General features: G+C 61.7%; 10 protein-coding genes across 10 annotated transcripts; 3 read left to right on the top strand and 7 right to left on the bottom strand.

The window, feature by feature from the left end:
- Positions 1–347: 347 nt before the first annotated feature.
- COLE_00775 (uncharacterized protein) lies at positions 348–2401 on the bottom strand (the record flags this gene model as incomplete). The annotated part of the gene is made up of 5 exons (XM_018421140.2): positions 348–480; positions 512–731; positions 793–1381; positions 1491–2102; positions 2144–2401. 5 exons carry the CDS (start codon positions 2399–2401, stop codon positions 348–350), a joined length of 1812 nt encoding a protein of 603 aa, XP_018281953.2.
- An 864-nt stretch (positions 2402–3265) lies between these two features.
- Positions 3266–4357, bottom strand: COLE_00774 (uncharacterized protein; the record flags this gene model as incomplete). Its single annotated transcript, XM_018422023.2, has 2 exons — positions 3266–3974; positions 4092–4357. The coding sequence occupies 2 exons, from the start codon at positions 4355–4357 to the stop codon at positions 3266–3268; spliced, it is 975 nt and encodes a 324-aa protein (XP_018281954.1).
- Positions 4358–4612: 255 nt separating this feature from the next.
- COLE_00773 (mitochondrial 37S ribosomal protein uS13m) lies at positions 4613–5449 on the top strand (the record flags this gene model as incomplete). The annotated part of the gene is made up of 2 exons (XM_018425116.1): positions 4613–5073; positions 5368–5449. 2 exons carry the CDS (start codon positions 4613–4615, stop codon positions 5447–5449), a joined length of 543 nt encoding a protein of 180 aa, XP_018281955.1.
- Positions 5450–5670: 221 nt separating this feature from the next.
- On the bottom strand, positions 5671–7878 carry COLE_00772 (uncharacterized protein; the record flags this gene model as incomplete). The annotated part of the gene is made up of 2 exons (XM_018425117.1): positions 5671–7260; positions 7297–7878. The coding sequence occupies 2 exons, from the start codon at positions 7876–7878 to the stop codon at positions 5671–5673; spliced, it is 2172 nt and encodes a 723-aa protein (XP_018281956.1).
- Positions 7879–10145: 2267 nt separating this feature from the next.
- COLE_00771 (uncharacterized protein) lies at positions 10146–11757 on the top strand (the record flags this gene model as incomplete). The annotated part of the gene is made up of 3 exons (XM_018425118.1): positions 10146–10602; positions 10640–10767; positions 10801–11757. The coding sequence occupies 3 exons, from the start codon at positions 10146–10148 to the stop codon at positions 11755–11757; spliced, it is 1542 nt and encodes a 513-aa protein (XP_018281957.1).
- Positions 11758–11775: 18 nt separating this feature from the next.
- COLE_00770 (uncharacterized protein) lies at positions 11776–12768 on the bottom strand (the record flags this gene model as incomplete). Its single annotated transcript, XM_065626097.1, has 3 exons — positions 11776–12144; positions 12175–12421; positions 12461–12768. 3 exons carry the CDS (start codon positions 12766–12768, stop codon positions 11776–11778), a joined length of 924 nt encoding a protein of 307 aa, XP_065482591.1.
- Positions 12769–13284: 516 nt separating this feature from the next.
- COLE_00769 (uncharacterized protein) lies at positions 13285–15180 on the bottom strand (the record flags this gene model as incomplete). The annotated part of the gene is made up of 3 exons (XM_018422024.2): positions 13285–14802; positions 14836–14925; positions 14968–15180. The coding sequence occupies 3 exons, from the start codon at positions 15178–15180 to the stop codon at positions 13285–13287; spliced, it is 1821 nt and encodes a 606-aa protein (XP_018281959.1).
- A 308-nt stretch (positions 15181–15488) lies between these two features.
- Positions 15489–17004, bottom strand: COLE_00768 (uncharacterized protein; the record flags this gene model as incomplete). Its single annotated transcript, XM_018422025.2, has 2 exons — positions 15489–16249; positions 16359–17004. The coding sequence occupies 2 exons, from the start codon at positions 17002–17004 to the stop codon at positions 15489–15491; spliced, it is 1407 nt and encodes a 468-aa protein (XP_018281960.1).
- A 574-nt stretch (positions 17005–17578) lies between these two features.
- COLE_00767 (uncharacterized protein) lies at positions 17579–18988 on the top strand (the record flags this gene model as incomplete). Its single annotated transcript, XM_018422026.2, has 4 exons — positions 17579–17971; positions 18122–18298; positions 18569–18682; positions 18860–18988. 4 exons carry the CDS (start codon positions 17579–17581, stop codon positions 18986–18988), a joined length of 813 nt encoding a protein of 270 aa, XP_018281961.1.
- A 372-nt stretch (positions 18989–19360) lies between these two features.
- Positions 19361–24052, bottom strand: COLE_00766 (uncharacterized protein; the record flags this gene model as incomplete). The annotated part of the gene is made up of 4 exons (XM_018426349.2): positions 19361–19882; positions 19919–23619; positions 23676–23898; positions 23939–24052. 4 exons carry the CDS (start codon positions 24050–24052, stop codon positions 19361–19363), a joined length of 4560 nt encoding a protein of 1519 aa, XP_018281962.1.
- Between the last annotated feature and the right edge of the window lie 32 nt (positions 24053–24084).

The following is a 24084-nucleotide window of genomic DNA, read 5'->3' as shown; positions in this document are numbered from 1 at the left end:
TAGAGTATGAATCAGCTGACTTGGACGGCCACTTTGTGGAGCCAATCCACCAACGCATGCAGACACGCGATCCCAGACGCCTGGCATGTTTATAGAATGGGTAGTAGAGCCAGGCTCAGTCCTCACCTTGTCTCTGCTCACACTCTCTGCTCCATACGGCCCAGTTTGCCCTCTGTCACCATGCCCACTGCCCTTCAGCACTTCTCTGGCAGCTCCCCAAGCCTGCTAAATGTGCATGATGCCTCAACAAGGATATGATGCAACCGACTGCCCATCGGATATTCACTATCCAGGCCTGCCCGGGAGCCTGCAACCGTCCCGCCTTCGATGTATCTACGCGCGCAGTGTCACACATCGGCATTCCGCAACTCGGGCGGCACATATCTCAGCCCGAGAAAGCGGAAGATCTCGCGCTCACTGTCCAAGTTGATCTCGCGGTTCGTCGCAATCTCAACCAGCCCCGCTCGGAACTTGTACCCGCTGGAGTCAGCTATGCCTGCATGCGGCTCACCGGTCCTCGCACCATCGCCGCAGGTCTCGCTCAAACATCATGCTGCCTGACCACGAGAGCACGGCGGCGGCATACCGCGACGGCGGGGAACAAATGAGGTCGACACGGCGATGCAGCCGTCCTTTGCCGGGGAGGCGGAGGATGACGAACGCCTTGTCGAGGTTGTCGAAGTTCCCGCCGCCGTGATGAAGTGGGGTACCGGTCTCGCGCTCGGAGAGCTCTGCGGCGTCAGCGAGGAGCCATACCGTGCCGAGCGCGCCCCAGGTGCAGAGTAGACTCACGGAGTACATGTGTGATGATTCCGAAGCGCAGGAGCCGCCGCCTTAGTGCGTCGATGAGTGCGCCCGTCTCATTCTCATGTTGGCCGAACGGTGGGCGGAATACGACATCGACATCAGATGTCGTCTCCTTACCCCTCCTATATCCGCCCGTGATCGTCTGGCTGCACCCTGGCGCGAGCGCATCAAGATGCTCCGCCACAATATCTCCGATCTCTTGCACCTCGTCTCGGGGAATCGGCCTGTCCAGCTCATCCTTGAGTCCCAGCCACGCACCCACGACCTCCTCGCGCGTCATCTTGCCGTTCTCGCGCCGCCTGTTCTTTGCCCTCTCTTCCCGTGCAGTCGCTCGGTCCCACTCGTACCCGTGTCCCCACCCGCTGTCGTCCTCCTCCAGCTGCGGAGCGGGATCAGTACGCAAGAAGTATAGCCGCACATCCTCCAGGTCTCGGCATCCCTCGCGCCACAGTGCCGCCGCGGTGCTGTGGCCCACGCTCCAAACGGAAGAGAAGAGGCGAAGCGCCTGAAAGCGCGAAGAGGCCTTTATCTCTTCTGCCTCGGCAATCTGGCCAGTTTTGAGGTACTCGTCGATCTGGTGTCAGATGGTGCGAGCGTCATCCGTCCTCGAGTCGCGGCGCTGGTCGCATCCGTCGGCTCGCTCCTCCGCCTCCACGGCCTGCCCCCATTCACTTCTGACTCACGCGATTAGCAACCTTCGCTCCTACGTCGACAAGCTTCCGCGCCTCCTCCCCACTCCGTATCCGCCTCGGCACGCTCTTGAGGATGGCCATGCTCCGCCGATAACTCAACACATTGGTGTTGAGCTGGGCGAGTTCATCATACTCGCGCTCGAGGTATATCGATTTGATCGCTTCGAGGATGTCCTGATTGGGACACTTCAGCGGGCTGGGCCTCTCGATGGCGAGGCGCGGGATATCCCGCAGCCTGATGTCCTCGGGGTAGAGCGTCACGTCGGTGTCCAGATCCAGATTCGGAGAGGCGGGAGCGTCGTCGGTCGCAGGCTCGGTTCCGTGCGAGATCCGCGGCGTGCGAGGAGAGACCGTTTTGATGCGCTTCGAGGGCGGAGAGTCCGGTGATTTTGGAGGAGAGCGCTTGGTCCCAGCGTGGACAGGATGTATGGACGCCGGGGGTGTTGTCGGCGTCACGGGCTCGACGGACGCAGTCCGCCGCCTCAGTGGGACGCGGTACTCATCCCATTTCGGGAGAGAGGGAGGTATTTCATCCCCTACTGCCCTCTTCGCCAGCTCGTATGCGTCGGCTACGAACTCGGCGCGGAGGACGGCGACAGTGTCCTGCCATCAGCTCGGCCGGCTGGCCACGCAGAGACACATACCACTGCATCACCCAGCACCCTCGCGAGTCGCGGTCGACCTCGGAGAGCCGTGATCACCATCACAGCTTCCTCTGGACGCAGAGCACGCACGCCGCCGAGCGCCTCGATCTGGCTCACGACCTCGATCATGTCGAGTTTGGCTGGGACGACGAAGACGGGTATTTCAGCGAGGAGGGGGACGAGGGGCGGGCCCTCGAAGGACGGCTGTCGGCCAGAAGACGACGACGTCGCGTGGTGCGTGAGCGGGGGTCTATACATCGCAGGCGTGAAGGTGCGAAGCCGAAGGGAGAGGCGGAGTGCATGGAGAGGTTGACATTCATTATATGCAGCAGACGGAGCGCTATGACGCGCCGTGCCTGACAACCGCGGTGGAGGTTGTTTACAAGATCAGCCCGTGAGGCTGACGGAGTGGGACTACTGTCTTCCGTGAGATTTCGGAGATGGGGAGGCACAAATGCACCGCCGAACTCGGCGGCAGGTGTCGCATTCATTCAGACGCCCAAGGCTGCGGGTTGTATGAAGACACCATCACTTCGGACTCGCGACAATCGTCACACGTCTGGGCGACTGAGCACTCCACCCGCGCGCCGCCCGATAGTGTACAGTGTGGCGCGGCGCGTGCTGTTGTAGATCCACCCCAGACAGACCTTGGGATGCCATGAGAATCGACTCGGGTATGTCAATGCAAGGATGCGCAAACCCCCGAAAGTGGTAGCGTTTGGCTACTGGGCCTTGGTTTCAGCGCGGCCAAGGATTTGAATGAGCGAAGTGCGCGTTCAACGCCGACAGTGGAAGGGCGTATGCGTCGGACTAGCAAGCACGCAGATCTCTGGCCCGCCTCTTACAGGCGAGGGAGGCGACATGAACTGTCTTGGAGCGCAATGTATTCAGAGAGTTGGCACTCACATCACCACGTCGTGTTCGTCCGAGCTCCGTTTGGCACGCTCCTAGCCGGCAGTGCAAGCTTCATGCATCCAGCAGAACAGTTGATATGAGCATCGCGCCTCCAGCAGGGCGATAAGTAGACGTGAGCAACGTAAGTAACTCAAAGGAAGGCTTCGCCCGCTGGCCACCACGTCTCCAACCCCCCTACTCACGCCCATGAGTGATGAATATGCATGTCTATGCCGGGACCTTGTCCTTGCCCTCAGCCTTGCCCTCGGCTTCCTTGGCGCGGTTGGCCTTGCGGGCCTCGGCGCTCTGCGCCTTGCGCCGGCGCGCCAGCTCCTGGTCCCTCTTCTCCTTGGCCGCCTGCGCGGCCCGATGCGCCTCGACGGCCTCGGCCGCGGCCTTGGCAGCCTCAGCGCTCTTCTCGACGGCCGCCGCGCTCGACTTCTGAACGCGGCTCGCAATCTTGCTCAACGTCTTCTTGTCCGCCTCGAGCGCCTTGGCGACCTCGGCCTTGACCACCGCCCGCTCCGCGACGAGCGCCTCCTTGATGGGCCGCGCGCGCGCCCGCCGCGTGTTCAGGTGCTTGCGCTCCAGGCTCGTCGTAAACCCCACCGGGCGGTCGGCCCACGCCATAATGTCGCGCTCGGTACGCTCCTCCCGGCCCGAGTTGAAGGCCGCTTCGCGGCGCTTCACCGCGGCCTCCGCCTTCGCTGCGCGCTCCTCCGCTCCCAAGCGCCGCAGCGTGGGGAGCGTGAGCGACGGATCCGTGATCGCATCCCACCGCTCGGCCAGCTTGCCCTCCTCCTGGATCACCCACATCGCGTGCTTGCGCTGGTGGTGCGACATCTTGGCGAGTGACGAACCCGGCACCGCGTCAAGCCATGCCTTGCGCACAAGGTTCTGCGACTCAAGGACGGGAATGATGCGCTTCTTGAGGAATCTAGAGTAAGCGGGCGAGGGGGAGGGGGGAAGGAGGAAGGTAGCGCTGCCCCGCGCTGTTTGGCAGTACACGCTTCGGAGGAGGAAAAGGCACATGTCTCTCCATAACCCAACTCACGTCCCAGACATGAAGGGATGTCCCTCGGGCACGGCGATGGACTCGACCTCGGCCTTGCCCTTGCCCTTGGACTTCTTCATCTTGTACGCGACGGGCTTGTCATCGCCTTCCGGTGTCGTGCTCGCAATGCCGTCCGCGAGGATCTCGCGAAAATGCCGCGGACGCTCCTGGAGCATGCGGCGGACGATCGCGAACGCCTCGCCAGTGGGGTGCGCCTGCGCGACGGTCGGCGCGAACTTTTGCAGCAGGCCGAGCGTTGCGTGCATGATGGTGTGAGTGGAGTGCTGCAGTCGACGGAGTGTCTCGTGTGCCCAAGGCTCGAAATCTCAGGCAGAGGCACAAGATCGGCGATTCCGCTTTTTTCCGCCGGTGGCACACGGTTCATTTCCGACTTTTGAAACCAACCTCATCGCATCAACAGCAAGAGCGACAGCGACAGCGACAGCGAGCTCTCCGGCCCAGCTCCTCGACGCGCACGACAGCGTCCCCCTTTCCCTTCTCCTACTCCCCCCTCCGCCCCGATGCATCTTCTCGGCCACCACCTGCCCGAGCACAAGGCGCTCAAGGTCGCCCTCACCGCCTTCTACGGCATCAACCAGGCGATGGCGGCGCGCCTCCTCGCGCGCCTGCAGATCCCCGAGCGCGCCCGCGTCTCCTCCCTCACCGAGACGCAGGTGACTGCGCTGTCCGCGTACCTGTCTTCGCCGGCGACGTCGGCGCCACCAGGCGCGACGCCCGTGGACGTTGCGAGCGGCGCGCAGGCGCCGGACGCCCGCGGCAAGGGCGTGACCGACCCCCTCAACTCTCTCCTCATCGAGACCGACTTGCGCCGCCAGCGCCAGGCCGACATCCTCCACCACCGCCAGATCGGGACGTACCGCGGCCGTCGCCACGCTATGGGTCTGCCCGTCCGTGGACAGAACACGCGCAACAACGCGCAGACGGCGAAGAAGCTGAACTCGATCAACCGCAAGGCGTTCTCGTGAGTACAGGAGAAGGTGGAGGGTGAAGGGATGGGAGGGGGAATGCTTTGAGGAGTCGCGCAGAAGGATGACTGGGGGATGAGAGCAGAAGGTGCGGGGACGGCGAGAGACTTTCTCTCAGAACTGGAGTCTGAGGACGGCGGACTGCCACGGGCCGTTGTGGATGGCTCTCTGCACATCCTCTCCTCTTGACCCTTCTCGCTCGCAGCTTCCTCTGTCTCGCAGTTCCTTGTTTCCAGTTCCACTTTGCGCTTCGGTTCTACGCGCCGCTTTGGAGCACCGCTAACACGCAGCACCCAGATCTCCGCACCTCTCTTCAACGCCCCAGTGCCCCAGCCTCCCTCCAACATTCTTCGGTTGCTTGGGCGGCAATAGGCCAGCATTTTGTAGACTTAGCATGCACTCATCATACAGGCTGAGAGGGACTGACAGCAGCGCAAAGGCTGACCTTCTTCACCACGTCTTCGACTCTTCCACATGGCCAAAAGCACCCCATCGCACACCACGATTACAGCCGCACACTATACATGCCCTGTCGTGACGGTTTTCGTTTACGAAACGGAGAAGGAATACAGTACAGATCTAGGCGCTGAAGTCTACTTGCTCGCGCGCGAGGCGACGAAAACGCCCGCAATGACAACGCCCAGGAAGCCAATGGCTGCGGGCAGCGCCAAGTCCTTTGGCAGGACGCCAAGCACAAGGTCGTTGGGCTCGACAATGTTGCGCGCGTGTACGCCCGTCGCACCGTACGTAGGAACAACAGCGGGATCAGCCTTGGGGTCCTTCAGCGACTCGGCGGGGTCGCCAGCAGACACCTCGGGCACCTCGGGTATCGTTTCGATCTTCTCCTGCTGAACGACAGCAGGCTTGACCTCTTCCGCAGCCTCCTCAGCAGCGGCGGCGGCAGCAGCAGCCGCGCTCTGGCGAACAGCCTCCTCCCAGTTCTTGCCGCCGTGCACGGAGAGCACGACGCGAGACGACTTCTGCCCGCGAGCGACGCGGACCGCGTCAGCCACGTCACCGTCCGCGGTGATGTCTACGAGATCACCCTCGTCGTCAGTGTAGCTGAGGACGAAGCAAGTAGGGTCGGGGATGAAAGCGTTCGGGTCAGATGATGGCTCGAAGAAGGGGTCCACCTGGAGCTTGCCCAGCACAATGTCACGGAGAAGGTCGTAGCTGTCGTGACGAGCCTGGAAGCGGTGCGTCCGTCCAGATGGCGTCTTGAACTTGAAGACGTAGGTGCCGTCGTCCTCGGGGAGGCCGGGGGCAGCGACGGACGAGGCGGGGCCCTTGCTGATGCCGATGTCTGAGATGTCCTCGTTGACAGCCGATGCGGAGTCTCCAGGCATGAGCTCTGAGATGGGCGAGGTAACCGAGAGACCGCGCTGGTGGCTCTTCGAGGGCGTGTCATGCGACGAGTGGCGCGAAATGGCTGAAATAGAGTCATCGTCCGGCGCTCCCTGGTTAAGAGTGTCAAAGAACTTGCCCCACATGGGGCCACCACTCTCGCTGCCGGTCTCCTCGTTCATAGACTCGATCTGCTCGAGCGTCGCGTAGGTGAGCTTGAGCACATCGACAATGCCAATGAGCCGCCCCTCGTCCTCGGTGACGACAGGAAGATTGAGGTAATGCCCGTTGTGCATCTTCTTAAGAGCATCCTGGACGATCATGTAGGGCGGAGCTGTGTCGGGGTGCGGGGTCATGACGCGCACCACACTGCAGCGCGAAGCGTCAAGGCCGGCGGCAATGACGCGAAGGACAATGTCCTTGGAGGTGAAGATGCCAGCAATCTTGGGCGCGGCGCTGGGGTTGCTGACACCGGAAAGGGTGCTGGTGCCCGAGTTGGTCTCGAGGACGCAGACCGCCGTTGTTCTGCGGTCCTTCATGAGGCGGGCAGCTTCACGCACTGAAGTGCGCGGAGTGACGGTCGGCGGAGGAAGGCTAGTGTCAAGAACCGACATGAGGTCCGGCTGGGCCATCTTGTCACGCAGAGCATCAACGTAGGCGAGCATAGCAGCAGCCTGGGGGTTGTTGAGGCCAGGGCCAAGCTCGCTCTGGACGCCAGCAAGAGCGGCCGAGAGCTGGTTGGTGGCCGACGAGCTGCGCTCGACCTTGGCAAGAGCATCGTGGAAGACCTTGGTGATGTCAAGGAGACCGACCACGTCGCCATCCTCGTTACAGACAGGCTACAGTTAGTCAAGAACTTCAGGTTAGGAACTCACGAGGTGACGGAAATGGCGCGAGACCATAAGCTGCAGCGCCTCCGTCGCGCTGGTGGTGTCACGGGTGACCATGGGGTTACGAGTCATGATGCTCGAAACAGCGGTGAGGCGCGGGTCAAGACCCTCAGCAGTAACGCGGAATGCGAGGTCCTTAGCGGTGAAGATACCGCTGAGGCCTTCCTCATCGTCAACGACGAGGACACAGTCAGTGCGCTTGGCAGCGCACAGCTGGGCGGCGTCGGCAACGCTCATGCCCTCCGGAACGGTCAGCGCCGGGCTGGGGCGCAGGCCGGCAACGGTGCCCTTGATGTTGCGCTTGGACTGGCGCTTGAAGCCAGACGGGGTGCCCTCTTGCTGGCCGCGGCCACCGCCGGGACGCTTGCGCGAGAGCTCATTCTCAATCTTCTTACGCAGCGACTGGAATTTGTACGACATTTGACGAACAGTAGAGCCGCGTACGAGTTTACCGGAGGCCGTCACATCAGCCCGAGAGAGATTGGAGTGGTATTTGGTCGAGTTTTCGGTTGATTCGAGAGATTCCGCGAGGCGTTGTTCGTCCGTTGGGGGCGTAGGCATGGGCATGGTACGTTTGCGGCGTCGCGGTTTATCGGGGCCGTTTGGCAAGCCGGGATACGCGGGCGACGGCGTGGATTTGGAGGAAGGTAGGCCCGGAATATCGGAAGGCACATGGTCGAGATGTTGAGAGAGCCGACGTTCGCGATCAGAGGCGGGGAAAGGTTGGAAAGGAGTTTTGGGAGAGGTGGAGAGAGAGTGAGAGGAGGCGGGGGGAGTGTCGAGAGGTTTTTGCGTGGTGCGGCCGCCATCGAGAGGGATGTTGGTGTCGAGAGGTGACATTGGAAGTGACGCGGTTGGTTGTGGAGGAGAAGAGGGAAAAGTCTGAGCGCCGTTCCAAAAGAATGATGAGCCACGCAAGGGCTGTGGGGCACAAGAAGGGGGAGGAGGGCTAGGAGGGAGGAGAGGAGGGATGTGGGTTGGGGGAGACGGGAAAGTGACGCTGCTAGCAAGGGAGGACGAGCGAAGAGGTAGGTCCATAGGTGTTGGTTGTCTTCAACTGCAGAGACAACAACTGATGAGAGGAGCGAGAGAGAGTCACAAACTGTTGCGGGGTGAGGTTGGATCCGTGCACCAACAACCAGCGGTCGAGCCGCTTTATGGTCTTTGGCAGTGCAATCTCAACAACGCCACCCATCTTCGCATGTATGACTCGTACTCTTTTGCTCTCCCGTAGCCTGTCGTCCTTTCATCTCGAGGCTGGAGGACAAAGGACAAAGGGCTAGGGGTGATGGGTTATGTTCGGCACGCCTCGGTGCGAACGTGCCCGGACCCCGTCCACGTCCGACCCAAGATCACCGGAGGAGTTTTCCCACCGAGATGCTGATGGGACATGGATTGCAGCATGCGTCTTCGAGCCCCATAAAGGTAGCGAAGAGAATGTAGAAAGGAGGCGAGGGAAGCGTGGGGGGTGAGAGGGAGGACTTACCTCGTCACGACGATTCGTCTTCCTGCGAGGCTCAGAGGCTGGAGTGGACGGCATGCCTGGAGATGATGGAGCGTGCTGAAGTCCGCCGTTTGGAACGGGGATGCGGGACATGGAGAAGGAGAAAAGGAGAGGAGGGGAGGGGGGGTTAAATGAATGTGGTCTCGGAGATGGGTGGGTGTGAGGGTGTTTGTGTTTGTTGACGTCGAAAGTGCGATCGCACCAAGCTTTCGCTTGGGCGGGCAAAGCCTACGGTGGTGGTTGGTGGTGGGCGGAGGGGGCGGAGGCAGGCGGCCAGGCGGAGCGGCGGAGGCGGAGGGCGGCGGCCTGGGAGCTGGGAGAGAGTGGGTGGGGAATCGCACAAAGTGCTTGTGGCCTCATGGCCTTTGGGCTCGTGGGCTCACTGGGCGCGTGGGCCCAGGGGATGGTGGCCGTTTTCCAGCCGCCTCCGCCCTTTTGCACCCGTTGTCGCCGCCCAATCTCGTCATCTCTTCCACCCAACCAGCCACATACTCGTTCGCTTCTCCCTCCCCACTTCCTCCTTCGTCCCTTGGCCTGAGTCATTCATGAAGAGAACGCTTGCGTATATCGCGTACAGTAGACCTTGTTGCTTGAGCTCTTGGGCGCAAGTTTATCAACTGTGGGCGTCATGAGCGAGACCGGCGCGGGAGGTCGCAGTTGGATGGTGGAGATTGAGGGTGCCTTCCGCCCTGGTTTGGCGCTGCACGGTTCATCCGGTGGACACCTTCCATCGACCCTGACTGCGAACCCTAGACTTAGCCCTCTCTCCCATCACCAAAGAAATCAACTACGACCCCACGCAGGTACGCAGGATATCAAGACCGGGTTGTGTCGTGCGAGCGCCAACTCGCAGCCGGCAGCTTGTCCATTAGGCTCGCAGTTGCTGCCTATCGACTTGCCGAGATCAGTCGAGAACACCTGACCACTTCCAGCATATCCGGGGAGATGACTCGAGGGCTCCACTAACCAGCCATCGCAGAAGTAAACAACGAGCTTCCGCTTCATCAGGCCATCTGGCCGAGAACGCTGTCGCTCGACATTGCCCCATGTCCCCTCGTAAGTCTCTGCGTTTGCACTCCCCTCTTTCACGTACCAGAGTCCGAGGCCAAAAGTTAAGCCTCGTGTGGGGCTCGAACCCACGACCGAATGATCAACCAGCTAAAGCTGCATTTAAGAGTCATTTAATCTACCGACTGATATAACGAGGCAGTTATTAGACACAACAACGTTTCAGAGTGAGACATATATACTCCCATCACCCAATCATAAGGTACAGGGAGAAGGTGGGGGAGCCAAACAATTCGAGATATGTTGGTATCGCCCATCCACCATGGCCTCAGTCGCGTACATCTGGAGTCCAGAACTTCAGCGTGCCGCAGACGAGCTCCCAGCAAATGTGGGCCGCTCGAGTCTCGTTCACGGTCTTGTCCGCGCCCTTGGGTTGCTCGAAAACAGCCTCGAAACAGCCGGGGAGGTAAAGGACGGTGTGGATGGCGGAAGGGAAGCTTGCGGTAACGGAGAGGGCAACGGAGAAGGCAGCGGAGAAGGCAACGAGAACGGCAACGTAGACGGCGACGGCGAAGGCGATGGCGACGGAAACGGACACAGTGGCGTATGCCCCAGTTCGGCCGCATCCATGAGTCCGCGAAGCCATGACGAAGATACCGACGACGACGACCACGGGGAACCAGTGGAGCCACCAATACACGGCGTCCGTCTCGTTCCTCCGGATCCTTCGCTCGCCACACGCGCCGAACTAAGACGTTATCATGACCAGCGTTACCTCGGTAAGCTCAAATCCTCGTGCTTTGCTAATGCTTGCAGACTATGTGCTCCAGCCCTACGCCGCCTCCTCATCCTCCTCATCCTCCTCTTCCTCCGACTCTGATGCTTCCTCCGACAATGAGGACGGACCTCGTAAACGTCGCCGCGAAGCTATGGGCCTAGAAGACGTTTGTTTTGCATTACATTCTTTCTGACAACAGGATTGCCCACGCTTTCCCGCGCTGCGCGCCTACGTGCCTCTTGTCGCGGCCGCGACGCTCACCGCCTGCCGCCTCCTGGCCCGCGGAACGGCAAGGACAGCTATAGTATGGGACGGGGGCCGACACCACGCTCTACGCGCCAAAGCGAGTGGATTCTGCTACGTCGCAGATGCGGTGCTGGGTATCCTGCTCCTCGCACGGGAGGGCATGCCACGCTCACACCTCTCCGCCTCTGCCACTGCTATTCCACAGCGCACACGCCGCGCGCGCATCATGTATCTCGACATGGACCTGCACTATGGCGATGGCGTTGCCACGGCCTTTACCTCCCCCACGCACTATCCTTATCCGCTGCTAGGGCGACCTCGCGCGCCACAAGTCCTGACTTTGTCCATCCATCATCAAAGCCGCGTCTTCTTCCCTCCCGGGGCGCCAGGCCTAACATCCTCCAACACGCCGCATCCTTTCTCACTCTCTCTTCCGCTAGCGGCGTTTGCCCATGCTCCCTCCTATGCCCGTGCGTGGAAGTGCGTCGAGATGATCAAGGCCGCGTGGGACCCAGATTATGTGGTGTTGCAGCTTGGCGTGGACGGTCTGCCCGGTGACCGCATCGGACAGTGGGGCGCTTGGAGTCCTCATGGCGAGGGTGGAAGTACGTGGGTGGTCCAGAGGGTGATTGGGTGGGGCGTGCCGAGCGCCGTGTTGGGCGGTGGGGGTTACGAGCACGCCAACGCGGCACGGGCGTGGGCACTCGCCACGGGGGTGATAGTCGGCAAAGAGATCAGCCCGAAAATGGACGTGCCCGACCACGAGAACATCGAGGCGTTCGCGCCCGGGTTTACCCTCGAGGTGCCGGAGAGCAACGTGCCGGATGAGAACACAGAAGACGCGCTCGCCGCGGCAGAGAGTGCGTTCGAAGTGCTGGCCGAGCGCATTCGCGAGATCGTGGCGCTGTAGCTATGCATGCCTCGTTACCTATCCCTTTACCGCTCTACACCATCTACCGACCTCTACACCTACCACAACTCTACATCTACCTCTACTCCTGGCGCGCGACCTGGGTCTCGCACCATGCCCAAACCTTTTCCCCCGCGGCAGCATCCAAGTCGGCCCTCTCCCTCCCCTTGCACTGATAACACCACACATATGCGCCGCTAAGCTCTCGCGCGACAGGATCGGCGACTTCCGCCGCCCAAATCTGGTTGAGCGCCCCCGTCGCCGCCGTCGCCGAGACACAGCGCAGCGCCCACGTAAACTTGTGGCTGAGCCACTTGGCCCACGCATTGTGCATGAAGAGATTCGTCGCAACGATGCCGGGGTGTACCGCGACGCTGATGATCTCGCCGGTGCCGGGGGCTGGGACGCCGCACACGCCGTCGGCGCACGCCGGGCCCCACCGCGCATGCATGTACTTCGCGAGCGCGATGTTTGCCCACTTGCTTTCGCCGTACTCGAGCCACGCGTCGCGCGCGGCGCGCGCGTCCAGCGCCGCATAGTCGACGCCGCCCGGCGGCGCCGAAACGTGCGCAGCAGACGCGACGGTGATGATGCGCGCGGGGCGCGAGCGCGGCGTCCGAAGCTGCGGGAGGAGGAGGGCGATGAGGCGCTGGTGCCCCAGAACCTGGGGTCAGCTCTGCCTGTCCTAGTGCTAGCGCCGTACATTCGTCCCGAACTGCAGCGGGTATCCCTGCTTCGTGCGCCCGCGCATCGCCATGATACCCGCGTTTGCGAAGAGCACGTCGACGCGCTGCACGCGCGCGGCGATCGCGCGCGCCGCGGCAGCCACGCTGTCCAGGTCCGCGAGGTCGCAGGGGATGTGTTCGAGCGTGCCGGCGCGCGAAGTGTCGACGGGCGCATACTCCATCTCCGAGAGGACGTTGGCGACGCCGCCGCGCTGCAGGTCCGCGATGGCGGCGGCGGCGCGCTCAGCCGAGCGGCAGAGGAGGAGCACGCGCGCCCCGCGCGCATAGTATGCCGCGGCGGTTGCGTAGCCCGTCCCGCTGTTCCCGCCCGTGATGACTACGACCTGGGGTCAGCGGTGACGGCGAGGGACGCACGCGGCCGCGCTGGTCGGCCATCTGGTCCACCGTCCAGTGTGGGCGGATCCAGGGGAGGAAAACCCAGCCCGAGTGTACGAGGGTGAGGATGTTCCACCACGCCGCGGCGAAGAACGCGGCGATGGGGTTGGTGGTCGCGGCCATGGTGATGATGTTACGCAAAGATTAGAAGTCTACTGGCAGGGATCGCCGGGCCATGGTGTCGCATTCCGCACAGTCAGGCACCGACACGCAACTCGGCAGCTCGTCGTCGTCCGATATCGCATCCGGCTCCCACGTGCCCTTCCGCCGGCACCCGGCCGCACTTCCGTTTATGTATGCATATGTCACAGCTACTCTATCCCGGCACGCCTACCGCGCCAGGCTCCGCAGGCGGGTGCCCCCGCCCGCGCTACGCAATCATCGCCGACATCTCCCGTCGTCGCGCTTAAGCAGCGACGCGCACGCGCGACTTGGGCGCCCACGCCTGGGGTTTCCGCTGCTCAGGCTTAGACGCCTCCTTCTTCGCCTCGTCCTCCTTGCGACGGGGAGACGGAAGTGGGGCGGTGCGGATGGTGTTGTACACGCGCTGCGCGTGCTCGGCGTTGCGGATGAAGAAGCCCGCGAAGCGGCGGTGCGCCGTCGTCTCCTCAACGTGCACCATCGTGCCGTCGACGGTGAAGTCGAGGTTGTTGGTGACGATGCGGTCGCCGTCGAGAAGCGAGCCGCCGCCAGCGTGCTTGCCGTACGTGCGCGACGCGGCCTTGAGCACCATGAGCTGCTCGAGCACCTCCTCCTCGGCGTCGCCGGCGGTCAGGAAGGCTGCGAGCTTGGCCGCATCGATCGACGTGTACAGCTTCAAGAGGTTGCGGACGTTGCTGACGCCGCGGACGGCCGTCACGTCCGACAGGAACAGGTCGAGGTGGCGCTGCGTCGCCTCGGGCGGCGGCGCAGCCATGTACTCCTGCAGCGCGTCCTGGTCCTCGTACGGAGGCGGGTTCACGTTCAAGTACTTGGGGCACGCCTGCAGGAAGAGCTCCTTGTACACCTCGAGCGCCTCGTCGCCGCCGCGCTGGAGCGTCTGCAGCTGGTCGCCGTAGTGCTCCTTGACGTTGGACATGATCGAGTCGTCGGTCGGGCCGGGCGAGAGCGTCGTGCAGATCGCGAGGAGCGCGTACATGCGCTCGGACGTCTTCGTGATCGAGCCGTACTGGTAACTCCTGGTGTGGTACTGCTTCATGCGCAGGAAGAAGATGAGGACGCTGATGAACGTCTTGACGGCGTCCGGCCACCGGCCGAGCGCCATGTACGCACATCCGACGTGGTAGTAGGTCGTGACGTGGCACGCGGTGATGCGGGTAAGGAAAGCGTTGCTCGAGAGCTCGACGTTCTCCATCGTCTGGAGAGCCAGTGTCGGGTCGCCCAGAAGCACGTGCACGCGCAGCAGGCAGATGAGCGAGAAGTAGCCCAGGTTGCGGTAGAGCGGCTTGGAGCCGTACTCGCCCGCAATCTCGGCGACTTCCTCAGCACTCTTGCCCTCCTTCTCAGCCTGGAGCTGCTCGTTAATCTGTGACTTCTGCACAAGCGAGTACAGCACGTTGAGGACCGAGTAGCACGACCAGATCTGGCTCGCCTCCGCAAGCATGTCGAGCTCGTCCTCGTTCTTCGTCTTGGGGTTCGCGCGCCACTGCGCGAACGACTGGAACTGGTACACGAACTCATCGAGCATGTCCCACAGCCACTGGATTGGGAGGTCGAGCGGCACGGGGCCGTCCGAGTTCAACAAGTAGTTGAACAGCTCGCAGATGTTCTCGTACGACTGGAAGCGGTCGTCGATCGTAGGCTGCAGACGTGCGTAAACGTGGCGGAAGTACAGCTCGCGGTAGAGCGTAAGGAACACCTGGTCGTTCTGGACAAGAGGCGCGATGAGCTCGGCCTCAGGCCACTCGGCGTGCTGGTAGTACGCCTAGGGTTAGCTATGTCATCTCTCCAAACTCACCTGAGTGAGCTTGTTCCACCCGCTCTCGTACATGTTCGTGATGGTGGGGAGGTCGTTCTCGAGTATCGCCTGGTGGAAGAGCACGAGGAACTGTTGTTAGACTCGCGACGCGCTCGCGTTCATCAAACGTACGCGCTTGACATCCTCGGGGATCGCCTCGAGCGCCTGCGCCTGGTCCTTCTCGGCGGCAGCGAGCTGCTGCGCGTACGCGTGCTGCTCCAGCTCCTGAAGGCGGCGGTAGCTCTCCTCGTTAGTATAGCCCTGCTCGCCGCCGTACTGCGGCACGGCGAGGGACGAGAGGAGCTCATCCTCCTCGGGCTCGTAGAACGCGGTTGGGTCGGCCATCGTAGGGGAAGGGGAAAGTCGGTGGGCCGTACGCGTGTGCGGAGTGGCCTTTTGTGTCTGCGGGGGTGGCGGCGCAGACGGTGGGAACGGTGCTGGGTGCTACGGCGTCGGCGGCGAGGACAATGATGAGCGCAAAAGTCCACCGCTGCATGCATGGGCGGGTTTACGGAGAAAATTGAGTGTGGCGGCGTGGCTTTGGCGTGGCTTTGGCGTGGCTTTGGCGTGGCAAATGCCCTCATTAAGGTTGATTTGCAAGCTTGTGAATGCAATGCCATAACAAAATGCATACAACGAGATGCGTCCGCACTCTATGGAGCACTCGTATTCGGTGACTCGCCCGCCATCGTCCAAGTATAGTACACCCCCAAGGAGCGGTATGGCCGCCATGCATGTGTGAGCGCCTCCATCTCCTCCGGAAGGAGGTACGTGCCGCCCTTTGCCTTCTTGCCTGCCAGCCGGGAGCGGAGTGTGCTGACCGTAAGGCCTTCCGGCAGAGGCGCGGCGCGGCACGCGCATTGATGCGTCCAGTCGTGCGGCGTGGCCAGGATGGAGTCAGACATGGTCGGCGGCAGTTGGGGGTTGGTGCTTGCGCTCGGCGTAACAGGCGGTGGTCCGGGCGTGGATGGGAACTTGGAGGGGGTCTGCACGGCGCTCATAGACGACTTCAGAGGCGTAGCTGGCGCTTCGTTAAGGAGGGTGGCGGTAGAGTCGCTCGGTCCAAGCGGCGTGGGCTCGACCTTCGTTAGAGTGATCTCTGTCATGGTTGGTGTGGCTGGGGTAGTGCTTGCCGACTTCTTGGGCGTCTTGGGCGTTTTCGGTGTTTTGGGTGTGGGCGGAGGTAGCGCGCCATGCGCAGCTAAAACCCAGCGCAGTAAACCTTTCTGCACGCCGAGGTCACCGACGGGAAGTATGTCCGGGCGCCGTAATGTGAAGATAAGGAACATGTCGACGGTCCAGCGCCCGATGCCACGCACGGCGATGAGCGCCTCGGCTACCTCGGCGTCGGTCCCATTAATGAGGAGGTCGTCTGTGAGGCGGCCACTGACAAAGTCCTGTGCGAGGCCGATTACTTTCGTCAACTGGGCTCAATCCGTGCGGCGCTCGCTGCTTCCCCAGTCCCGTTCCTTCCCCGCGACCTGTTTCGCCTCCCTCGCTTCGTCACCCTCGAATGCACTCACAATACTCGGCCTTTCGCGTGCTACAGCCGACCCCCTTGAGGGCTGCCACGTCCGCCTTCGCGACTTGCTCTCGCGTCGGGAAAGGACCCTCTTCTTTGCGGCTTTGCACATCCTCGACAGGCCCGCAAAACAGCTCCACAAAACGCTTTGTAATACTCCTCGCCGCCATCCACGACACCTGCTGGCCGATAATCGACGTGACGAGGGTGCGGAAGGGGTCGACCGTGCGTTGAACCAGCTCTTCAGGGCCTCTGTCCTCTGCCCCGTTGACCGGAGCTTTTGCGCCGGCAGCGGTAGCAGCTGCAACAGCCGCGCCGGCACCAGCCGCTGGTTGCCCATCCGCAGCTTCCACAAAGGGGCGACAAGGGATGCGCTCGAAGAGTGTTGCGAATCGACGATCCACGGCGGAGAGGTGAGCGATCGCATCGGGCAGGTGGAAGGGAGGCGGTGTAGAACGTGTGGGCGCGATGGGGTCGAGAGCGAGGGTTGGAGCTGCAACTGGGGCGGCTGCTTTCTTGACGGTGCGACGCTTCTTGGGAGGAGGGGCCTCCACTTCGGTAGCAACCACGACTTGAGTGGTGGCCGTAGATGCTATTCGCGTCGAGGAGCGCGTGACGCGTGCGACAGATGTCGGTTTTGGTGGCATCAGTGGATGAGTGAGTTAGTGGTTGGTGGAGAAGGAGGACATTGTAGGCTTTGAAGATGATGATGACAAGCGAGATTCTGACAGCGGATGAGTCAACCGCTCGGCTGGCTCGGCAGAGGGAGGGCATCGGCGTCATACGCCCCAGAGTCGGCTAATTTTTATTTTAGAATGGGAGGAGTGGAGACCCCAGACGATGATCGGGGTTGAAAGCCGGAGGGGAACGTGCGGTGGACGAAACGACAGGCACACGAGGGGGAGGCACGGTGGCGGAAACGAAGATCCGACGGCTGCGGTTTTGCCACTATGAAGTGGATTTTGACGTTACCCGATTAACCGGCAAGTGTGTGGGACCGAGCAAGAGACAACGAGAGAGAGCGGAGAACAGTGCATCATCGCTCCAAATCACTTGTCCTCTCATTACTCCTCATCACTCGTCCTCACTCCTCTCTCGTTTCTCAGCCACCTCTCAACTGCAATATTGCCTGCTCTGTCGCCATCACCACTTTCATCCCCGCCACCACCCTCCCCTCGGTCCTCCTCCTCCTCATCCCCTTCCCGACATGCACCGTCCACTATGATCATGACGCGAGACCAGTACGAGGACGCTCTCCTTCATCCCCTCCAACACCCCCCTTTCGAGGTGTGCGCCCCGTCCCGCCCGCTCCGCCCGCTTAAGCGGACGCGAGCGGCGCGAATTGCTTCACCCATCACTCCCCCACGCTCTCCACCAAAGCCTAGAACTCCGCCGCCATTATCTCTCACCCTCCCCCCTCCTTCGCCCATCATTCCCGCACCCCTCGCCAGTCCACGCTCCCCCTTTCTTCCCACTGCGGCGTTGGGCAACACAACATGCCCTCACTGTGGTCTCAACTACCCAAATCCGGAGATCGACGCGTACACTCCTGACGAGTTGGAACAGCTCGACTTTCTGCACGCGCTGGGAAACTGGGCGTGGGATGCTAAATGTGTGAGTTGTGCCGCGGAGAGGGAGCAGAGAGAGGCAAGCGGAGAACAGGCGAGCGTATTGGGCGCGAGAAGCGCGCGACGAGGAGGCGGGGGTGCATAGGAGCAATGTGATATTGCATAAACGACACACAGAACGTGTGCTGATCAGCAGGCTCAGAAACTCATTCGTCTCCGTGCGCCCTTTGAGCGCCTGCATCGCCAACGGCCGACATACGCTGAGGCGATTGGGGCCGCGGCGCGCACCGGGATGAACGCGTTCGCGAGCCAGCTCGTCGCGCGCATGGACGCGCAGCAGTGTCGCATCAATGAGAATCTCAACAGCCTCAAGGTGAGTAGAGTTGGCGAGTGCGGCGAGGTTGTGGGCTGAGCCGGACGAGCCGGCGGGAGGGCCGAGCCGGCAGTTCCCGTGTGGACGGGAGAGGGATTATTAGTGGCGATAGCGGAATGCGCCAAGCGCATACATGGCCTGTGCTATAAGTGTGGCGGCGCGGTGCGAGCGTGAGAGAACGTGGGCGAGGCGCGAGTGTGGCATCGCCCGGCTAGCTGCTAGAGCGCAGCAAGAAGCGATAAGCTCAGGCGCGCGATAAGCTTACACCAGCTGCACATCATCTGCAACCTGCACGGGCACGATGGTCCGCGCGCATCCGAGGCTTGGGAGCGCTGGATCCGTGGCCGCACCCCCTGGGCGAGCGACACGCTGCGCGTGATGACAGTGAGTTTTCCGGCTATCTGGAACGCGAGACAATGCGAGTAGAGCACGCGTTGTAAGCGAGAGCTGGCACTGGCGAACAGCCAACCTCCGACGCCCAGATCCATCCTTGGCGTCAGGCACGTGCGGAAACACCCCACCTGTCCCCCACCCTTCCGCCGACTTCGTACTGATGGCCAGTCGAACGCGCTCGGCGACCCCGCGGCGATGGCGCTCGAGCTCTTCCGCGACGTGCTCCGCGACCTCGGCGAGGAGGAGGTCGGCGCGCCGCTATCGCCTTCTCCGCCTTCGCCCCCATCTAGCCGGTGATATTCCGATTCGGGCCCGGTTCGTCCGAGCCGGTTTCTGGCCAGCCAAACACCTCGTCATATCGTCACCGATCATATCATACCCGACATTGCATGCCTTCAACCGGCCCACCCATACCTGCATTAATGTGAGGAGCAGACATATTACATTGGCAATTGTTATCAACCATATTGTACAACAGAGTATGCTAGTGTTGAATCGACCACGCAGTGACATGTCTAGAGAGGAGAAAGATTGTCTCGTCGCACGCACACAATTGGGGCGCGCAATGGCGTCGATGGCGCCCAGCTCATCAGCCGACATGACGCTAACAACATCGGCAACGTCGGCACCCGCCGAATTTGGCGGCTAAAGCAGGGGCATATACGCCGGCTACTTGCCTCGAGCACTCTCAAGGTTGCGGCGCAGCGCGGCGCGCTCCTTGTCACGCACGCTGGGGCTTTCGCTCGCCTTGCGCAAGTACTGGAACGGGACGAGTGGAGAGCCTGGCCCCGGGCTCTTCTCGGGCGATAATGACGCAGCGCGTAGAGGCAGTGGGGTAGTAGCGTGCTCCGGCGTGAACTGAGCCGGGAGGCTAGCGCGGCTGGGCGTACTGGGCTGGAGTGATGTCAATGACGCAGGGGCGTTCTTTAGACTTGCACTCGTGACCGTGACCGGCGTCGTGTTCCACTCCGGCAGTGACGAAGTAGCTTCAATCTCGTCGGCAAAGTGCGAAAGGAGGTAGCGAGTGAGCTCGCACCAGCCCCCGCCAACGCGCACCATGACCGTTTTAGATTCCAAAATGCGGCAGAAGCACATACGGGCTCGGGCACCATGCCCGATCCAGTAGCGGCCGCTTTCTCCTTTCCACTCGTCTGGTGAGAGACGACCTGCGGGCACTATGGGTACCTTCATCTGCTGTCAGCTGTTACAGCACGAGGCTAGGCTCACGTCTAATTCTTTGAGGACATTCTGTACAGCCGCGTCGAGCGTGCTCTTCTCACGCGCAGGCATGAACTTGGGCTTGCGCCCGGAGGCCGAGATCGGCGGCTCGCTAGCGAATCTCGTGCGGGAGCGCGTCGGTGTTTCCGCAAGGCCGGCGAGGTTTGTGGAAGAGCTCGCGGAGCGCGACACGCGGCTAATCGAGCGTGAAGTAGAGAGTTTGAAGGGCACTGGCACAGTCGGCGTAATGGCTCGAGGTGTAGGTCTACCGGGCATACTGATGCTGCTCGGGAGGCTATTGCGTTGGCGCGTTGGCGTCTTTGGGGAAAACGGCACATTGTCCAGTGACGGGCGAGTGCGTCTAACGCGGGCTTGGGAGGTGTCTGACAAAACGCGGCTCGGTGTCGGCGTGCCCCTCTCAGGACCAGCGGTGAACATCGAGTTAGTCCGCATCCGCCTTGTAGCGGGGTGGGGAGCCAGGCGAGGCTTGGCCCGGCGCTCGGAGACGTTCGCTGAGCTGCCAGTAGTGGAGCTGCCTGCAGTGGAGTCCTCCTCGGCCACGGCACGTAGCTCCAGCCACGTGTTAAAGATACGCCGCTTCTCAAGAGCCACGCGTGAGTCACTAAGAAGTGGCTTGGATACGTGCTGCAGTGTCTCGACAGCCGCCTTGGCTTCCTTCTCAGCTTGCCGCCTTGTTTCACGCTCTGCCCCCGCGTCGACTGTGTCGAGCAGCCGACTGAAAGCGTCATCGCACACAGCTGCAGCGTCGGACACGTCCGCCAGTCCTGCGAGGTCGGGGACCAGCGATCCTTGGCTTGCGACCTTGTCTAGCAGCTTCTTGAGTTCCGGCGAATCGGGCTGCGCGCGAGCCATGGAGCGAGCCTTGTCTGCAATTGACGTGAAGGCCTTCGCGAGCTGCTTAGCCTCTGACGAGCTGGGCAGACGTCGTCGCTTTGGAGTTGCACGCAGCTGAGCGGGCGATGGGTGGACAATTGCCTCGAGGTCCAACGCGTCCAAGCCACCAGACAATGATTTAGCTTTCTTAGCCACCTGCTCCGGCGTACGTGGAACGTCGACACTCCGGCGCGCTACTGGCGTGGCGGACCGTGCCAACAATGACTGGGTGACAATGTCCTCTAGCTGCCGCTGCCATTTCTCGGCCTTGGTGATCTGCTCGAGCGCAGCCTCACGCGTCACGTCTGCCGACGAGAAGATGTCTGCAGCCTGACGCATGTCTATGCCTGCCGAGGCATCAGCGCCCAGGACATCGTTGAGTCTAGCCACTAGAGATTGAACGGTCGAGGCGTGCTTGCCTATGGCCTCGGCGCCCGTACGGATGCTCTCGACGGCGTGCTCGTGACGCGAGGCTTGGTTGTCGTCATTCATGTGACCAAGCTCCTGCATCAGGCGGCTGAGGGTGGTTTGGAGCTCATCTTTGGCAGCGTCCAGAGACTCGGTGGCGCAGCGCACGGGTGCCGCCCAGCGCTCGTATGAAAGCCGGTCGTGCACGCCCGTCAAGTGAGCCAATGAAGCCATTACACGCGCCGACTGGTGGTTGACCTCACTGCGCACGCGCCTATCGAGCTCCATGAGGTCAGGCATAGTCGACATGAGGCCCGATGACTCGTCCACGCGATCAACGGGCGTCAATGGCGGTGTCAAAGGGCCGCTTGTCGATCTCCTCTCACCATCCGGGGACCATGTCGACGATGATGGCTCGTGTCCAGACACAAGACCGACTCTAGAGATGATGTTATCGTTCCACTCGGTGACACGCCCGCGCAGGTCAGCAAGGATGGTGTCGGACGAATCGGGATTGGCATCGGCAAGCGACTCTGAGGCTAACTCGAGTTGCTCGACGAGGCGATTCGCCTCGTCCTGCAAATCGCGGACTGTCTGAGCCTGAGCAGAGACGCGCCGGAAGACGTCGAGGGCGCGGAGAGCTTCAGCCATGTTCTCCTTACTGTCCTCGGCTGCTGATTCCAGTGGAGGGATCGCGTCTGAGGAGAGGGGCACAGCACGGAGCCGGTCCAGGTCACTGTCACGCTTGTTGACGCGCTCTTCAATGACGGTAAGCTCGTCGCTGAGTGTCGTGGGAAGTGCCGAGTTTGATCTGGGGGACCAAGCAGCCAAGTTGATGGCACCCACAACATTGGCATGCAGTGTGGTCAGGTCCTCAGAAATATCTGCGTTCGCCTTCCGTATACTGAGAACAATGGGGATAATGTCGGCATCACTGCGTGCGCGCTTGGCTAGCGCTGCGCAACGCATGCCGAGCGCGACAAGATCTTGAGAATCATCGTCCACGAGAGGCCCAAGGTCGTCAGGGACACCGTCCGGAGGTAAGTGGGGCCTGACTGCCATGGAAGCGCTTGACAACGCCTTTCGATACTGCATGATGGCCAGGATGGTGGTCTCGTGGGCGTCGGTTGCAGCTCGCGACGCCATGTCGCCCTCGCTGGTCCATGATGAGATGTTGGACAACCACTCTGAGTGGTCACCACCATCAGAGGCCACACCATCGAGGGTTGGGCGAGGAGCGGTGCTTGAGCCCACGTCGAGTTGTCGGATTGCCTGGTTCAGGTGTTCGCGAAGTACTTGCACTCTAGCATGCTGAGCCTGCAAGGCCTCCCTGGCTCTAAGGAGCTGGCCGTAGTACGCAAGAAGTTTATCGCCCAAGTCGAGGTCAACCTCGGCATCACTACGTGCTTCATTGAGGGCAGCAACAACAGCCTCGTTGTGGTCGTCTTTGCTGGGGAAGGCGGGATGCGTTGGCATGGGCAAGGGCTCGGCGTCTAATGGCGGGGGAAGAGCCGAGCTAGCCTCAGCGAACATTTGCTGCAATTCTAAGTGTTTCTGGCTTGTGGGTGGCCTGCAAAGTGCGGCCTTAATATCAGACAAAAAGTCTAAGCCAGCCTTTCCAGCCCGCGCTGAGCGCGAGTAATGGTCGTGCCCTTTGCGACACTGCTGCTCAAACGAGCTGCACCACTTGACGCGGTCGCCAATGTCAGTAGCTCTAGCCTCGATCTCCTCCTGCAGATCGATGAGAGCGTCGGGAATGGCGTGCTGGCGCTGGCCATCCTCATCGAGCGGACCGTCGACGCCCCCAAGATCCTTGAGCTTCCCAGCCTGGTCGATCATCTTGTCAAGAATCTGGCCGCTGCGTCTAACCAGGCTGTATTGCAGGTTGTGATGACGAGTCTGAAGCCCGACGAGCTGCGAGCGCAAGATGGAGATGTGCAGTGCCGATCGGGGCACATTGTGTGGCTTTGTCGGAGATCCAGGAAGCTTGGTTGGTGAAGGGGTTCGGTTGGGGGAGCGAAGAATCTGTTTGGCTCCCAGGGGCGGTGTCGAGGGAGCCACTGCGTGCTCCGGGAGCGATTGCTCCGACAACGAGGGGCGAATGCTGGGTGAGGGCGGTAGCTGTGCCGAGCTGCGCCTGCGTCGCGGTTCCCATCGTGGGGCTGTCGGCGCACCGGGCAGCCAGGCTTGTGCCTCGGCTACCACATGTTCGATCTCCGCCGTGACGCTCTCGGTCTCGCGGCGGACTTCGTACCGCAGGTCGTCCCATTGCAGGCGGAGGGACGTCAGCTCGAGTATCGACCCACGGTTGCGAAGAACGGCGAGCAGCTGGTCAATGAGCAGGATGAGGTCGAGGGTGACCTCGACGAGGTCGGTGGATGGTTGCGTCAGAGGGACGCGGGTAATTTCTGGGCAGGTGTCAGTACGGCCGCTCCCCTTCGCACAGACGGCGAAATGAACTTACGTCGTGTCTTCTCCTTCATGCGCTCCATGTCTCCGTCGTCAAAGCGCTCGACCTCGTCGACGAGCGCTTTCCTCTCGTTGACCCATGCAGCGAGCTGTGCTTTGTTGGGCAGTCGCCATGGTGACGACTCTGCTCCGGCGCGGACATAACCTGCCGTGCTCGCTGGGTCGGGCACAAGGACGGGATGAACGAAGGGATATACGGGCGCTAGGGCCTTGAGAGACTACGAAGGCGTGAGTGGATAGCTCTGGGGGCAGACATACCTCAAGCTTGCCCTCAAACCACCTGCGCTTCTCGATGAACGCAAGCAGCTCCTGCTGATCGGCATAGGATAGGTCCTGTCGCCTGGGTTTGGTGGTGGATGACTCTCCGTTCATGTTGGGACAGAACGAGTGCGATGAAGATTAGA

This window comes from Cutaneotrichosporon oleaginosum (assembly GCF_008065305.1).
Source record: "Cutaneotrichosporon oleaginosum strain ATCC 20508 chromosome Unknown ATCC20508_contig01, whole genome shotgun sequence".
NCBI lineage: Eukaryota > Fungi > Basidiomycota > Tremellomycetes > Trichosporonales > Trichosporonaceae > Cutaneotrichosporon > Cutaneotrichosporon oleaginosum.
This window is presented reverse-complemented; position numbering and strand designations above follow the sequence as displayed.